Source organism: Anabrus simplex, chromosome 3, assembly GCF_040414725.1.
Source record: "Anabrus simplex isolate iqAnaSimp1 chromosome 3, ASM4041472v1, whole genome shotgun sequence".
In the NCBI taxonomy this organism is placed as follows: Eukaryota; Metazoa; Arthropoda; class Insecta; order Orthoptera; family Tettigoniidae; genus Anabrus; species Anabrus simplex.
Window position 1 is genome coordinate 68,580,446 of NC_090267.1, and position 16,564 is coordinate 68,597,009.

The 16,564-nt window shown below is 39.1% G+C and overlaps 1 protein-coding gene across 3 annotated transcripts in view; it reads right to left on the reverse strand.

Annotated features, from left to right (window-relative positions):
• LOC136865975 (amidophosphoribosyltransferase) overlaps positions 1-16,564 on the reverse strand; it is a 155,351-nt gene that overhangs the window by 32,319 nt on the left and 106,468 nt on the right. For all 3 annotated transcript variants that reach the window (XM_067142555.2, XM_068226580.1, XM_068226581.1), the window contains exon 5: positions 4,758-5,010. In XM_067142555.2, the coding sequence (XP_066998656.1) occupies positions 4,758-5,010 (253 nt within the window). The remainder of the gene's footprint in view (positions 1-4,757; positions 5,011-16,564) is intronic.

Below are 16,564 nucleotides of genomic sequence, written 5' to 3' on the forward strand. Positions count from 1 at the left end.
TTCCTTGGCTTGTTTACGCGCAACTCATAAAAGCATGGCACTGAATTGGAGGAAGACTGATGTAAGAGAGGAGGAAATTAAAGAACTAATGATTCAAGGAACTGTTGTGGGGCCTATGCAGGATTGTCCTGGTCAACATTCCTTTCTGCTCAGTCACTATTTAGTATCAACATCAACACTGTCACTATCACTAAGACATTCCATGTCTGAGGCGAAATCGGCACTTTATTCATCACAAAGATCGGAATCTCTGTCACCACTTGATAATCAATCAATCAATCAATCAATCCTGATCTGCATTTAGGGCAGTCGCCCAGGTGGCAGATTCCCCATCTGTTGTTTTCCTAGCCTTTTCCTAAATGATTTCAAATAAATTGGAAATTTATTGAACGTCTCCCTTGGTAAGTTATTCCAACCCCTAACTTCCCTTCCTATAAATGAATATTTGCCCCAGTTTGTCCTCTTGAATTCTAACTTTATCTTTATATTGTTATCTTTCCTACTTTTATAAATGCTACTCAAACTTATTCGTCTACTAATATCATTCCACGCCATCTCTCCGCTGACAGCTCAGAACATACCACTTAGTTGAGCAGCTCTCCTTCTTTCTCTCAATTCTTCCCAGCCCAAACTTTGCAACATTTTTGTAACGCTACTCTTTTGTCGGAAATCACCCAGAACAAATCGAGCTGCTTTTCTTTGGATTTTTTCCAGTTCTTGAATCAGGTAATCCTGGTGAGGGTCCCATACACTGGAACCATACTCTAGTTGGGGTTTTACGAGAGACTTATATGCCCTCTCCTTTACATCCTTACTACAACCCCTAAACACCCTCATAAGCATGTGCAGAGATCTGTACCCTTTATTTACAATCCCATTTATGTGATTACCCCAATGAAGATCTTTCCTTATATTAATAGCTGTATGGCTGTTTATTCTCACTGTCATCATTTAATTGTGTTTACTTATGTGATTGCCATTGTTGGTGTATTTTTTCAATATGCTAGATTTTAGAATTTCAGACTTTTGACACCCCTGCAGACATTTTTAGAACAAACAAAATGCGTTTCTTGGTTCTTGTATTATGTATGTGTGCCCTCCAGTGTTCATTTTTACTCCATTTGTAAGCGCAGGTTAACAGGAATAATGAAATTTTCCAACTTTTATTTTCCTGAATAAATTATTTTAATTAATTAATTAACAAAGAGAGAAATAAATTTCATAATGATCTGGAAAATATCCTGAATTTAGACAACTATGTTTTTCACTCTCTCTCTCTTTAAAAAAATACTAAAAGCCTGCATTTTCCATTGAAACAGCTTGGCACTTATTTTCTAAATGTTATTTAATCACAAATTAATTTTGACAGACTGAAGAACCTAACAGTTATAGATCTTAGTATTATAGCAATATCATCAAATGATACTCCATTACAAGGACTGGCAAGAGAAGAGAATGTAGCACCAATTACCGAAAATTATTTGTTACATAACAGGCCAGAAGAAGAGCAACGTTCATAAGGCAGCAAATACATGGAGAAATGAAGTGATTCAATAAACTAGTCACTGCAGTGTTTCTGCTATGGGCAAATTCTTGCAGACGTTGTACAGTGACAGTGAGCAAACGTAAAACAGTTTCTTCAATTATTTTAAAAAGTGTCTAATGTACCAACTCTTTGGTAGCTCTTTAAGTAAAATATCCATTACTCACTGTAAATCTTGTTGAGCAATACACACAATTTTCGGGTCGAGTTTGAGTTCTTCCATGGACTGAGGGTTTCTTTTGTATACTGCAGCTTTAAATTTACCCCAGATGTAAAAACTGGATGTTGAAAAGGCATACAACAGTGTTGCATAGAGAGAAGATCTGGTAATGCTTGCAAAAGAGGAAGGTACCAGAAGGACTTTTAAGGAAAGTCCAGATGTTGTAAAAGGACTACATCAGCTGCGAACTCATTATGGTTTGCAACCAAGAATGGTGTCTAGCGGGGTAGTGCAGTGTCCCCACTGCAGTTTATCACAGTTATGGATAATATATTGGAGAGCATCAAGAAAACATCTAGTGAACTCAATTAAATTAGCTTTGCTCAACATGTGAAAGGCCAAATTTCAGGAGTGAAATCTCAAGATCAGTGAAACTAAGACAGTGATGAGGCAGTGTACAGAGATGGCTAATCAGCAAGCATCAAACCAACATACTACTAGTTAGAGAGTTTGGACAGATTTACCTACTTCTCAGTATAGTCGCCACAGACAACTTAGCCATAAGAGAGATCACCAACAGGCTGCAAAAAGAGTCCCCTCTTCCACCAACAAGTGAGGACCCTTCTTTGGGATGTTAAGATTCCAGCAAAAGCAAAATTAGCAATGTCCAACAGCATCAAAACATGCATCCTCACAAAGAGAGACCCATCAAGACTGCAGGTGTCAGATATGTAGTTCCTGACGTTCACTATCCAGAAGGCCAGGACAGCCAAGTCAAGAAATGAGAAAGTAAGGTAGGAAGTTGGGATTAGGACATCTCCACTAAACAGAATCTGTATGTCCAGACTAATGAAATTTGGACATGTGATAATGATGATGAAGCCTACAAGAGCAACCCAAGTGCACTTGGAAAGAAAGGTAGAAGAAAAATGCTAGGTTGAAAGACCTAGAACCAGCTGGTTGGATATGATCGAGACTGACATTTATGAACTCAGGAAATTGGAAGAGGCTTATCAACAGAACCCGGGAAATTGGAATGGTAAACCGATGATGATGATGATGATAACATTGCCGGTATCTCTTCACACAGAGCCATAAGACACCTTGTTTGTGTGGTGAGAAACACTGAAGTGATTCTTTAGAAGAATTGTCTACTCAATTAATGACCAATGTTTCTCCTGTGAGAAAGCTATCCTCTCTGTTTGTTTTCTAAGGCTGAATATCTCCTATTGCTGGAAATGTACTGTACAGATAACTTTTTACACCTTGGAATCTTGCCCAAAATCATATCTGAACTTTGATGAGCAGGCTGAGTTAATGCATATGAATCATCATCATCATCATCATCATCATCATCATCATCATCATCATCATCATCATCTCTTCACTCCAGCAAGCCAAGTGCGGTTGAATATGAGCTTCCTCCAGTTTGTCCTGTCCATTCACAGATGTTCTTCATAAATGAGATGCCAGTTTACATCTCTAATTTTAAGGTCCTTGAAAATCTGCTTCTCCCAAACATCATGAGGTCTTCCTCTTGGTCTCTTCTCAGGAACATTGCGGTCAAAGTATGCTCGAGGAGTCCTGTGGGGATCCATTTTTTTCATGTGACCATACCATTGCAATTTCTTCACTTCTAGGCTCTCCAGCAAGCTTCTTCCAATCCAAGCTGCTGTCAGATATCTACATAATTTTTTTTTTAAATGTTGTTCAATAGAAAACCTTTCTTCTTTTTTTTTAAATTCTGCTATTTGTTTTATATCACACGGACCCAGACAGGTCTCATGCCAACAATAGGAAACCTTAATTAAGGTACAGCACTGCATTTGCCTTGTGTGAAAATCAGAATCCATGAAAAACCATCTTCAGGACTGCCAATAGTGGGGTTCTAACTCTCTATTTTCCAACTGCAAGTTAAATACACAGATGTGCAGTTCATAATAGTTGATTGTTTGGCTTCCACTTGACAGCAATGAGACAATGACCATACCAGATGTGTGCTTGCCTTTGGTACAGGTGCTGTTACAAGACCAAGTCTGTATTAAGTCTACATGGCATGACAAGCTTCCATAACACTCTCTCATCTCGAGTGGCCTATTAATATCTCAGATTTGAATCCTGAATACAATAGAAAATTTGTGAAACTATTTGGAATGAGTACTATGAAGGATGTTAGGTGTAATGGAAAAATTCTTTAAGACCTAGATGCTTTTAAATACCTAGAAAGTAAGCTAACTGGGAAAGGAAACATCAAAGAAGAAATTTTGGAGAGGATAGGAAATTGCTCAAAATTTTATTACTGTGAATCAGCCATACTTAGAAATTAGAAATTATGATACCTACCACAGCAAAAATCATGATATATAAATAATTTTATTTGCCAATATTGACCTATGGATCAGAATGTTGGACTTAGAAAAAAAAAAAGATCCGAGTAGATTACAAGCGATGGAGATGCACTTTCTGCGAGGGATCTTTCGTAAAATGAGGAGGGACAAGATAAGAAATTAAACAATACGAAACATGCTACAGATCAACCCGCTAAAAGAAACTACGGAGAGAAATGGGGAGAAATAGGCTGAAATTGTTCAGCAACGTCAAAAGAATGGGACAAGAAAGATTACCAAGAAGAGCCCTGGAATGAACAGAATCTGGAAGAAGACCAATTGGAAGACCACAAACAAGATGAAGGGATCAGGTGGAGGATGACATAAATTTGAGAGGACTACAATGGGAGACTGATGAATGATACACTGTGGGAAAAAAGAGAAGATTGGAAGAGGCTCCGAACAACCTACATAAACAGAAACTTATCAAGAAGAAGAAGATGGATGATGATGATGATGATGATTGATGGAATTACAAAAGTCCCTTGCACATGCTGCATATCTCCACAGCCTTGCAGAAGTTCTTACCACACAGGATTTATGCTGTTATCCAAACCAAGTACTGACACTAAGTGGCTAATATTTTACTCAGCGAGTTCATTTAGTTGAAGAATGCAAGCGTAGTAAAGTTAGAATTTCTAAACATACATATCTAAAAATAACTAACCATTCTTCATTTTAATAGGAACTATTTTTCCAATGCAAAGTGGCCGATTTCCATAAGGATCTCTCACACCATAGATACGATCCTTCTGCATGATGACAAGTGAATATGACAAAGGAGCCAGCTGCATGAGATGTTTGATTCGAGCAGGCCAGTCTGGACCATTCACCTCCCCATCAGGAGGATTCAGGCACAGGGCCTGTGTAATGAGCTCACTGTCCGAGTGTGTTGAGAGGCCTATCCCCCGGCTCAAGACCTGAAACAGACAACATGCTGTCATTATAGGAAAAGGAAAATGTCAATCAGCAGTGCCTGAATTTTAAAAACCTAATAAATTATGGAAACTCAAAAAATGACAAAGAAAATGACCCAAAAATATTGAGGAAAATATCTTACTCGAAATAGTATATAGATTCACTGTCCACTCCACCTTTAACTGAGGCGATTACGTAAAAAGAGCACGTAGGCAAAAACTCATTTTGGAGAAAAAAGGAAATGAAATATTTGTCTTTGTATTTCTTTGGTGTTTATTTCTTTTCCATACTCTTCTTCTTCTTCTTATCCGGCGCTACAGCCCTGTGTGAGCCTTGGCCTCTTCTACGATAGTCCACCATCTACTTCGATCCTGAGCGGCTGATCTCCATGGGCGGATGGATGTTCATTGCCCTCAAGTCAGCTTCAACTTCATCACTCCATCTATTACGGGGCTTTCCTTGTCGCCGTCTTTTGTCTACTCGGGATTTAACTACTTTTCTTGGCATTCGATCTTCCTCCATTCTTTCCACATGGCCAAGCCATCGCAGTCTCTGTGCCTTAATAAATCTAACTATATCCTCCTGGTCTAATATGTTTTGTATTTCAGCATTTGTCCTTATCCTCCAACCATTCTGGTCTTGAATTGGGCCATATATTCGTCTAATAATCTTTCTTTCAAATATCTTTAATTTATTTGCGTCATCAACTAAAAGGTTCCAGGCTTCTGAGCCATATGTCACTACAGGTCTAATAAGGGTCTTATATATTTTGAATTTTGTAAGTTTAGTCAATAGACGAGATTTAAATAATGTAAGATTAGCATAATAGGCCCTGTTTCCAGCTATTATTCTACGATGTATCTCCTCACTTATTCTATTATTATTTGTCAACATGGTTCCCAAATACTCAAAACTTCGTACATTCTCAAAATTATGGCCGTTTATTGTCAGATTATCTTGACTTCTTCTGCCCTCTATAACAGTCACATGCATATACTTAGATTTACTGTCATTCACCTCCAATCCCATCCGTTTTCCTGCTTCCTCCATTTCAAGAAACATTTCCTTCAAATATCTATCATTCCTGGCCATTAACACTACATCATCTGCATATGCACAAATTTGTTTAGATTTATATACAATATTTCCTGTATCCATTATTTTTTCAAGGACTTGGTTAATTGCCAGATTAAACAAAGTAGCTGAGAGTGCGTCACCTTCTCTGACTCCTGTATTAAGAGCAAACTCATTTCCAATTCTTCCATCCACCATCACCTTTGCCCTTACTTCTCCTAAAGTGATTCTGAACATCCTAATCAGTTTCTGTGGTATTCCTATTGTCTCCATGTATTCATATAGCTTATCCTTGTATATACTGTCAAATGCTTGTCTAAAATCTACAAACAACATATGTAGATCTATATTATGCTCATAGCATTTTTCCATCGTTTGACGTACCACTAATATTTGATCTACTGTGCTCCTATTTCGCCTGAAGCCACACTGTACTTCATCCAATCTTTCTTCAGCATATGGAGTCAGATATTGTAATAGGATATTTGAAAATACTTTATAGATGATATTCAGTAGTGTGATTCCCTTATAATTAGTGCATTCATACTTATTTCCCTTCTTATATATTGGGAAAATTATTCCTGTATTCCACTCATCAGGTATCCGTTCTTCCTCCCAAATCTTAATAATCAGTTCATGTATCTCTCCTAGCATTTCTTTGCTACTATTTTTAATCAGTTCACTTGTTATTCCGTCTTCTCCTGCTGCTTTATGGTTATTTAATTTTGCAATAGCATTTTCTACATCTTTCAATGTGGGGGCATTTATCCAATGTTCTGGTCCATTCTGCTCCATATGCCGTTCACTTTCTTCCACATCTTCTCTTTCCTTGTTAAGGAGCTCTCGGAAATATTCGGTCCATCTTTCACTTATTTCCTCTTCATTCTGTAATAGCTTACCTTCTTTATTCTTACAGCCATTCAATCTTGGCTTATACCCTTTCCTGAAATAATTAATTTCATTATAGAATTCCTTTGTCCTCTTCTGTAACCTTTGTGTCTCTATACTCTCTAGTTTCTTCTTAATCATCTCTCTTTTCTTCTTCTTACAGATGTTATTAGCTTCACGTCTGCATTTCTCATAATTTTCCCTATTTGACCTTGTATCTCTCTGTAACATTTTTGCTCTTCCTGCATTCTTCTTTCCAATCGCTTCCTCACAATCCATATCGAACCAAATATTTCTTTTCTTTTTGGCTATACCCAGCGTTTCTTGTGCCGCATTTTGTATGCACTTTTGAACTTTTGCCCACCTTTCCTCTATTCCCGAAACTTGTCCAATCGTCTGTAAAGTATTATTCATTTTTGACTGGAATTCTTGTTTTCCTTCTGGTTGTTGTAGTTTTTCCAAATTCCATTTCTTTCTTTCCGTAGGTTGTCTCCTCTGTCCTATTGCCAATTTTTGCCTCACTATTGCTTTTACTAAATAATGATCAGAATCACAGTTTGGCCCTCTGCATGTCCTTACGTCAATAATTGATGCTGCATGCCTCGTTGTCACTAGTACATGATCTATTTGATTTACCACATTGTTTCCTGGCATCTTCCACGTTCCTTTATGTATTTTCTTATGATCAAAGCAGGTGCTTTTAATTAGAAGACCACTCGTAGTTGCAAACTGTCCCAAGTAAAAACCATTCTCATTTGATTCATCATGTAGTGTATATTTCCCGGCTATTGGTCTCACACACTCTTCCTTTCCCACTTTGGCATTAAAATCTCCTAAAATAATAGTCATGTCATATCTTGGTCCCTCTTCAACGGTTTGTACTAACTCATCATAAAATTGTTCCTTCCTTTCCTCATCTGCATCTTCGATTGGTGCATGTGCTGATATAACAGTTATGTTCCTAAACTTCCCCTTAATCCGAAGCTTACATATTCTATCTGAGATCGGTTCAAATCCTATTACACTCTTCTTCAATTTCCCATGTACTATAAATCCTGTACAGAACTGTCCTGTTCTTTCTTCCGGCCCACTGTAATAGAGGTTATAATCTTTCTTTTCAATACATCCTTGCCCTTTCCATCTTATTTCCTGAATCGCTACTAAGTCGTATCCAAATCTTTTTGTTTCATTTACAATTTCTTGCATTTTTCCCGGTTTCAACATTGTTCTTACATTCCATGTCGCCATGTTTATATCCGCTTTCCTTACTCGTGTCCTTTTCCTAAGCTTTTGTCGTCTTCGATTTCCATCCGGTTTTCTCGTAGAAGTCTTCTGAACAATGCTTTTTTTTTTTACAAGGTGAGGCCGTTAACCCCACGCACTGGCTGGGGACATTGATTTTGGAGCATCCTACTCCTAGACAGGTTGTCTTTCCATACTCTAGTGTTCGTTATTATTTAGAATATTTAATTCAGATATGAATAATTCGCATAAAATATGACTTAACTGGCTCACGAATAAAATAAATAAAAGTCAATATTATTAGCCCTTTCTATGCAGACAGCATTTTCAGTGGTAAAATTCAATAAACAAGACTCAAATACAGTGCTTTAAATTAAACAAAATCCAATATTAATACCAAAGAACTAGTCTGTTGAAAAATTAAGTTGCTACAATAGATCGGTATTGTCAGAGAATAGAACTTTCTATTCAGTCACGGTTTATAAACATAGTCAGAGAATAATACCAAAAGGCCCTACTTCATTTACTGTTCAGTCTTGGTTTATCATCCCCTCAATAAATGCAACATCGTCTCCAGACAAAAATTTCCACAGGCTTCTTATATTCTTAACTTTCTTTTGGTTGATGTCCAGGAGAGCGTTCTTTCCAATGGTGAAGTTTTCTTGTCTGTAAGGACATTTCCAAATGCAAAAATGGTTGAAATTTGCAGTGAAAGCGTGAGAACACAAAACAGGACAACATCGCATTGTGTTTTATTATTTATAAGTTTTTATTATTTATAAGTTTCATTTTCCGTATTGATTGGATTCACTATACAGACAAGAAATTTGTTCCACCTATCAATACTTGTTTATTGTAAATGAATTTACATTAGTACCAGTTTCGGCCTTCCATGTCCGTCATCAGCTAGTACATAATTATATTACAGCCATTAGACAATATTACAAAGATGTTATTGTGTTAAGATTATCCGGATGTCTAATGGGGATGAAAATGAAATAAAATAAAATATATTGTAGCAGTATTTTGTCTATGGGGGTTAAAATATCTGTGATCAAAGTGCTAATGAAGGCTAGAGTAAACTAAATCCTATTGAGTGTACATTGGACATATTGAGTACATTAAACATATTAAAATACACAAGGCACAATATAAAACACTTAATAAATTAAACACACTAAAATATGGTATATATATGTTAAAACGCTTGTTAAAATTTGAAAGTTCGTGTTGCGTGGAGTTTCTTCTTCAACCTTCTTTATAGTTCTTGTGCTTCTGTATCTATGTACACTGACTGACAGAGCAAATGCAACACCAAGAAGGAGTGGTTCGAAAGGGATGAAAGTTGGGGAAAAAACAGAGACGGCACGGACGAATAATTGATGTTTATTTCAAACCGATATGCAGGTTACACAATGCGCATGGCATCGACTCAGTAGGATGTAGGACCACCGCGAGCGGCGATGCATGCAGAAACACGTCGAGGTACAGAGTCAATAAGAGTGCGGATGGTGTCCCGAGGGATGGTTCTCCATTCTCTGTCAACCATTTGCCACAGTTGGTCGTCCGTACGAAGCTGGGGCAGAGTTTGCAAACGGCGTCCAATGAGATCCCACACGTGTTCGATTGGTGAGAGATCCGGAAAGTACGCTGGCCACGGAAGCATCTGTACACCTCGTAGAGCCTGTTGGGAGATGCGAGCAGTGTGTGGGCGGGCATTATCCTGCTGAAACAGAGCATTGGGCAGCCCCTGAAGGTACGGGAGTGCCACCGGCCGCAGCACATGCTGCACGTAGCGGTGGGCATTTAACGTGCCTTGAATACGCACTAGAGGTGACGTGGAATCATGCGCAATAGCGCCCCAAACCATGATGCCGCGTTGTCTAGCGGTAGGGCGCTCCACAGTTACTGCCGGATTTGACCTTTCTCCACGCCGACGCCACACTCGTCTGCGGTGACTATCACTGACAGAACAGAAGCGTGACTCATCGGAGAACACGACGTTCCGCCATTCCCTCATCCAAGTCGCTCTAGCCCGGCACCATGCCAGGCATGCACGTCTATGCTGTGGAGTCAATGGTAGTCTTCTGAGCGGACGCGGAAGTGCAGGCCTCCTTCAACCAATCGACGGGAAATTGTTCTGGTCGATATTGGAACAGCCAGGGTGTCTTGTACATGCTGAAGAATGGCGGTTGACGTGGCGTGCGGGGCTGCCACCGCTTGGCGGCGGATGCGCCGATCCTCGCGTGCTGACGTCACTCGGCCTGCGCCTGGACCCCTCGCACGTGCCACATGTCCCTGCGCCAACCATCTTCGCCACAGGCGCTGCACCGTGGACACATCCCTATGGGTATCGGCTGCGATTTGACGAAGCGACCAACCTGCCCTTCTCAGCCCGATCACCATACCCCTCGTAAAGTCGTCTGACTGCTGGAAATGCCTCCGCTGACGGCGGCCTGGCATTCTTAGCTATACACGTGTCCTGTGGCACACGACAACACGTTCTACAATGACTGTCGGCTGAGAAATCACGGTACAAAGTGGGCCATTCGCCAACGCCGTGTCCCATTTATCGTTCGCTACGTGCGCAGCACAGCGGCGCATTTTACATCATGAGCATACCTCAGTGACGTCAGTCTACCCTGCAATTGGCATAAAGTTCTGACCACTCCTTCTTGGTGTTGCATTTGCTCTGTTAGTCAGTGTAATTTAGTTGCATGAAGTGATCTTTGAGAATATTCTATGGCTGATATATGTCATATTGATTCGTGGTGAAAACCCTTGTCGTGAAATTTTTTTGTACTATGTAATGCAACCGTTGATGTACTTCAGTAAGTTTTATGACAGACTGCAAGACTTGAGTTTAAATTTCATGAAGAGCTGTTGGTGGCGACACCTCTCTCGTCTCTATTCGTGTTGTAGTTATTATTATTGTTGTTGTGCAGGTTGTGCAGCAATGTGTTTGGAGGCTTGCTGTGTTCTACTGCCTTAACTACAACACGAATAGACAGCCAGACAGAAATACCCATGACTTTGTACCTAATTCAATAAGAATACTTTGCTACCCCATCGCAAGCCCATTCCAAATTGGAATCTCTGTTTCATCACTCATCAGAAGAGGCTGGATTCTTATGTAATTACATATTTCATTCCTTTATTTGTAGACCACAAAAAATGTTGACAAATTGTGGTTTTGATATGGTTATACTTGGATTTCATTTTACATACTTTTACATATTCTTAGTACTATGCCATATTTTAAATATTATATGAATAATGTAATATTTTTGTACATATAAACAATATTAACTTTATTCAGTAACGCATCATCATCCTCATCATCATGAATTCCTTCCACCAAGCCGGGTAGAACGTTTAAGAACGATGTGCCTCCATCGATTACGGTCTTGGTATGCTTCTCTCTCTAGGGCTTCCCATGTTTCTCCTCTCTTCTCTAGGGCTTCTCTTATCAAGCCTAACTGCGTTTTACTAGGCATCCAATCTGTCTTCATCCTGGAATGATCTTGTTAAAATATTTTCTTGGAGTTCAAGTCACCTGCATTGGCTTAACGTGTCTTAGCCACTCAGCCTTTCTTCCATGATCAGGCTGCCCTACAGGTCTCTTTGTATCTGATCATTCTTAATTCTGTCCTTCCTTGTTTTCTGTACAGCTGATCTGAGGAACTTTATTTCACAAGCTTGCAGTGAACTTCTCTTATGAATGATGCAACTCTCCAGACTATCTGTCATCATGGGCAGGATATAAGTCTTAAACATGGTCTGTTTAGCCCTATGAGGAACTCCCTTGTCCCATACTATGTTCCACACTTGATGAAAAAAGTTTGATTCTTTTTGCATTCTGTTCAACACTTCGTTCTTGGTACTTCCATCATTTGATATTGTACCCTCCAAATATTTAAAGGTATTCACACTTTCAATCTTCTCTCCCTCAAGGTTGAGGTTACAAGGTGTATTTGTCCTGCTAACGTTCATTACCACTGTTTTGCTCTTGCTCACAGTTAACTTATATTCTTTAAACTTGGTGTTCCAAAGATCCAATCTCCTCTGAACATCTCTCTCAGTTTCTCTCCAAATGGCTTATTATAACATTAAATTGTATAAAATACTCTTGTGATTTACAGTGCAGCCCACGTGCCATGACTGTTAAGGCGTTCTGACACCGTGGTTAGCCGGTTTGAGTCTCATTGGTCAAAACAAGTTTCACCATCAGAATGTTGGCCAGGAGGGTAGGAGAGGTGGTGTTATACAATTTCTAATCACTAGATTACGTGTCAGAAGCCTGGATTCAGTTCCAAATTTCTCCGCAGTGTTCATATGGAGTGAAGGCATATGATGCTGCAGATGGCAATTCGTCTGTCAGATGAAGACATTAAGCCTTGAACACGCCCCTTGGTGCTATTCGACAGGAACAGGCTGTGCCAGACTGGGTTTCACCCTCTTCGTTCCTACTATCATATATCACGTCATTCATTTCATCTCATTACCTCCTCTGATAAGGCTGATGTTAGGAAGGGTATCCAATCGTAAAAATTCACTCCTAAGTGAAGTAAACCAATTAATCCACCAAATCGTTACAATATATTTTTGCCTTAGGTAAATTTACATATCAGTAGTATGTGTCTCGTTTATTAACTAAACATCATCAGCTACAGTGTGTTTAGGTGACATAAAACATATTCTTCTCATATTAGTCTAAAAAACATTCACAACACCATACAAACTTTGACTTTGTTAGGTCTTGAAGGGGATGAGGGGGTGAAGGGGAGAGGTAAATGAAATTAACTATATCTAGTCTTTCCTCACCGAGCCAGAAGTAGCTATTACATATCAGTGCCAAGCCCACTGAAATGCATACACCAACCGACCCTATGAGCTGCATAAGGATTGGCATTACTAGCATCGCTCATACCTCAATCACTTTCATATTGTCAAAGCCAAGGATAAGACAGAGACAGATCTATGTAAGTAACAAAATTGCTCTAGCCTATACCAGAAGACATAGTGCACTGTAAACACTGGGTCCTGCCAGTATGCCTCTTCAATGATGCCTAGGCCATCTATGACAGCTGACGGCAGAGCTGTTGAGGATCCCACCAGCGTTAGCGCTGATGGACTGAACATACATACATATCTAGTCTTAGATTAAAAACTTATTGCCTAAAAACCTTGTAATAACATATCCAATTATTTTTAAAAATATAGTCCTCGTGTTAACATGCAATCTCAGATCTACTGAGAAAGAAAATAAAAATATTCCCGTCTTCTTGTAGTATCGTGTCTTGTTTAAGAAATTCTGAGTAATGTACGTATAAAGAAAACTGGTGATGTTTGCAGTGAAATTTGACACTTCATTAGAGAAAAGAGTATGGATGTCTTGCATTTGACTGTGCTTTTTAGGCAGTTGGTGGTTTGCTACTCAATCCTAATATAGGAAGTGTCTAAGACAAGATACAGTTATTTTGTATACCTCCCCCCTTCATCCCGTTCAAGGCTTAACAATTGTGAATGTTTTAAGACTAATTTGAGAAGAATATGTTTTTACACCCTTTAATTATGTCAACTAAACATGCTGCAGCTGATGATGTTTAGATACTGAACGAAACATGTACCGTCAAACGGGGCGATTTCGGACACAGAGGTGGTTTCGGACAGTGTGGTAGATTTGCTGTGTTTTGTCGCATAGCAACGAGCCGCCGGTGCTTTGCACTTCCGCGCACGTTTTAGTTTGACTTTGAAGTTATATTTCCCGCGTTCTGTGCTTTTTATTACAAATCGACTTCATACTTTGGAAAATTTCCCGCGTGCGCTGGCATTGTTGAAAGTTCATGCATTATCTGTAAGTGGATACTTTCCATTGTCGCGGCCGGAATGAATGCATTATAACTATGGTTTTTAGTCAGATCAACTGACTGGAAGTGTTTATAAACGATTGCTGTGGAATTTTGGTGTGATTTAGTAAAAAATAGCGTTTTACGCACATTTTACTGAAAACTGAAAGCAGTCTGGGTGATTTCGGACAATGCCCAGAAATTATCAGAGGCAGAAAGAAGCTGCTTCTAGGTGTATTTACGAACCAAAATTATTAGAAAAAGCTGTACGTGATATTAAAAGTGGCAAGTTGTCTTATAGGAAAGCATTTGATTTCTATGGTATGCCTTGGTCCACCCTACAAAACAGAGTGCAGAAAGTACATCCAAAAAATTGGAAGACAACCAATGATAAATGAGGAAGAAGGAAATGCTCAAGGAAGCTCGTCACCCACCAGCCATACTCCAATCCAACACAACCTGCTACTTCCCGCCACCGCTGCAAATAAAATTCTTCCTGGGAAGTCGATTTTTGGCCATGACTTCCGCCGAGATGAAAGCAGTGTAGAAACAAGTGATGGTGCTGGCAGCAGCAGTGAAAATGAATGCAATAAAGCACATGATGAATGTAATGACGTTCAGGTGTTGCAAGAAGAGGCTTTCCTTTTTGCAGATTATAAATACAAGTTGAGGAACAAAGAGCATACAGGCAGTAGTTTGGCCTGGCCCGAAATATTCGTTCAAGGAATGTACTTGCGCCCATATAAAAACAGCAGAAAAGTGTTTGTGTTCCCTAACATCCCTGCTGAGGATACAATAGCTAAAGAACAAATTTCAAAAATACTTCCAGTCCAAGCTGAGAAGAGAGGAACGTGCATTTTCAAAGAAAACTTATTTTAGATTTGTAGGCCGTGGCAGCTACATGCTCATTGCTATCAACCTTTTTTTGCTCTGAGATTTGTAACGTTTGTAAGAAAAATTATTAAGATTTTTCAGTAGGACCTCTGTGCAGTTTATAACTATTAATATTTCAATTTAGACCGGAAAAATTTACATTTACCTTGTCAGAAAAAAAGATCGATCTGTAACATTACATTTATCATTACAATGATTTTAACCAGCTAGTCATATTTTGGTCACCCTCAGAACACTTTAATATCACAAAATTAAATAAAAAAGAATGAAGAATTGAAATAAAGGACTGTTTATGTTCAAAATCACCTAATACGCTTTGAAACTTCGGACAGCGGTTTAAAATGCATGTGCGTCTGAAATCACCCCGAAGTACGGGGTGAATTTGGACACTTCTTTTTGTTTTCTCAGGAAAACATGCGTTGGCATATAATTTTTGTTTGTAGGGTATTGCATTAATTGGATATATTCCTCATGATTAGGATGATAAACAATACAATTTAAGATTCCCTTCATGAGTTAAGGCGAAAATAACCTCAAAACCGTCCGAAATCACCCCGTTTGATGGTACCACCAATATGTAAATTTACCTAAGGCATATTGTAATGATTAGATGGATTAATTGGTTTACTTCACTTAGTTGTATACTGAAATACATCGGTACAGACCATAAGGGTGATAGTTTGCAAAACTCACTACGATGATTTATCTTACTTCCTACCTGACCCTGTAGAGAATCAGGCCAAGGGTAGGACATACATTCTACGATCTTACTTCATGCTCGACCCCGTCGAGAAATGGGCCAAGGGTTGGATATACACCCAGCGATTTACAGTGCATGGCATTCTTTTAAAATTTTGGAAGTATTTTGATTATGCCTTTAATTTAATTATTAATAAATAAATATTATTTCATTTTACAACTTCCCGAACTATAGAGTTGATATATTTTGCAGTCCATATTTTTCTTTATAAATGCTCTTCTGTAAACCCACTTCTTCTGGTTGACCAGAATGCGATTCAAATTGCACCGTTAGGTCAATGATCATTCCGTTTTTGTTTTCCGGTTAAAAGGCAATGATATCTATTCATCTGGTGCTTCCATTTGCTGCTAATCCAGACACTTTCTCATAGACCATATAGCCTTGTTCTTTGAGGACGCCGGCCATCATGTGCCGAATCTTGTGGTGTCAACTATTCCTTAAAACATCTCTGAACGGACAAGCACCCAGGACATGGGCGAGTGTTTCATGGTCTCTGTGGCTACGCCGACAGAGGGTATTGCCCTGGGACCTGCCCAGTAGGGAGTGAACTGCAACAACGTTACCTGTCATCTTGATTTCTTCCTGCCAATGTCAACATGACAGACCATGGTGATCAGATATCCACTTATTAGCTGGTGTGTATTCCTTAAATAATGTGACACCCTTACCCTTGTGGGGCAATTCACTCCAGTGCAAAAATTCATGTTCTCACAGTTTGGTACGAACCTTCCTGGTATCAGGAAACTGAGTGCGACTGTTGATGATTAGGTCAGTCGCTTCAATGCCGAGTTGATTCAAGCAGTCCTAAATCTCTGCTTTAACGTCCATTGTGCCATTTATGTAAGGGTT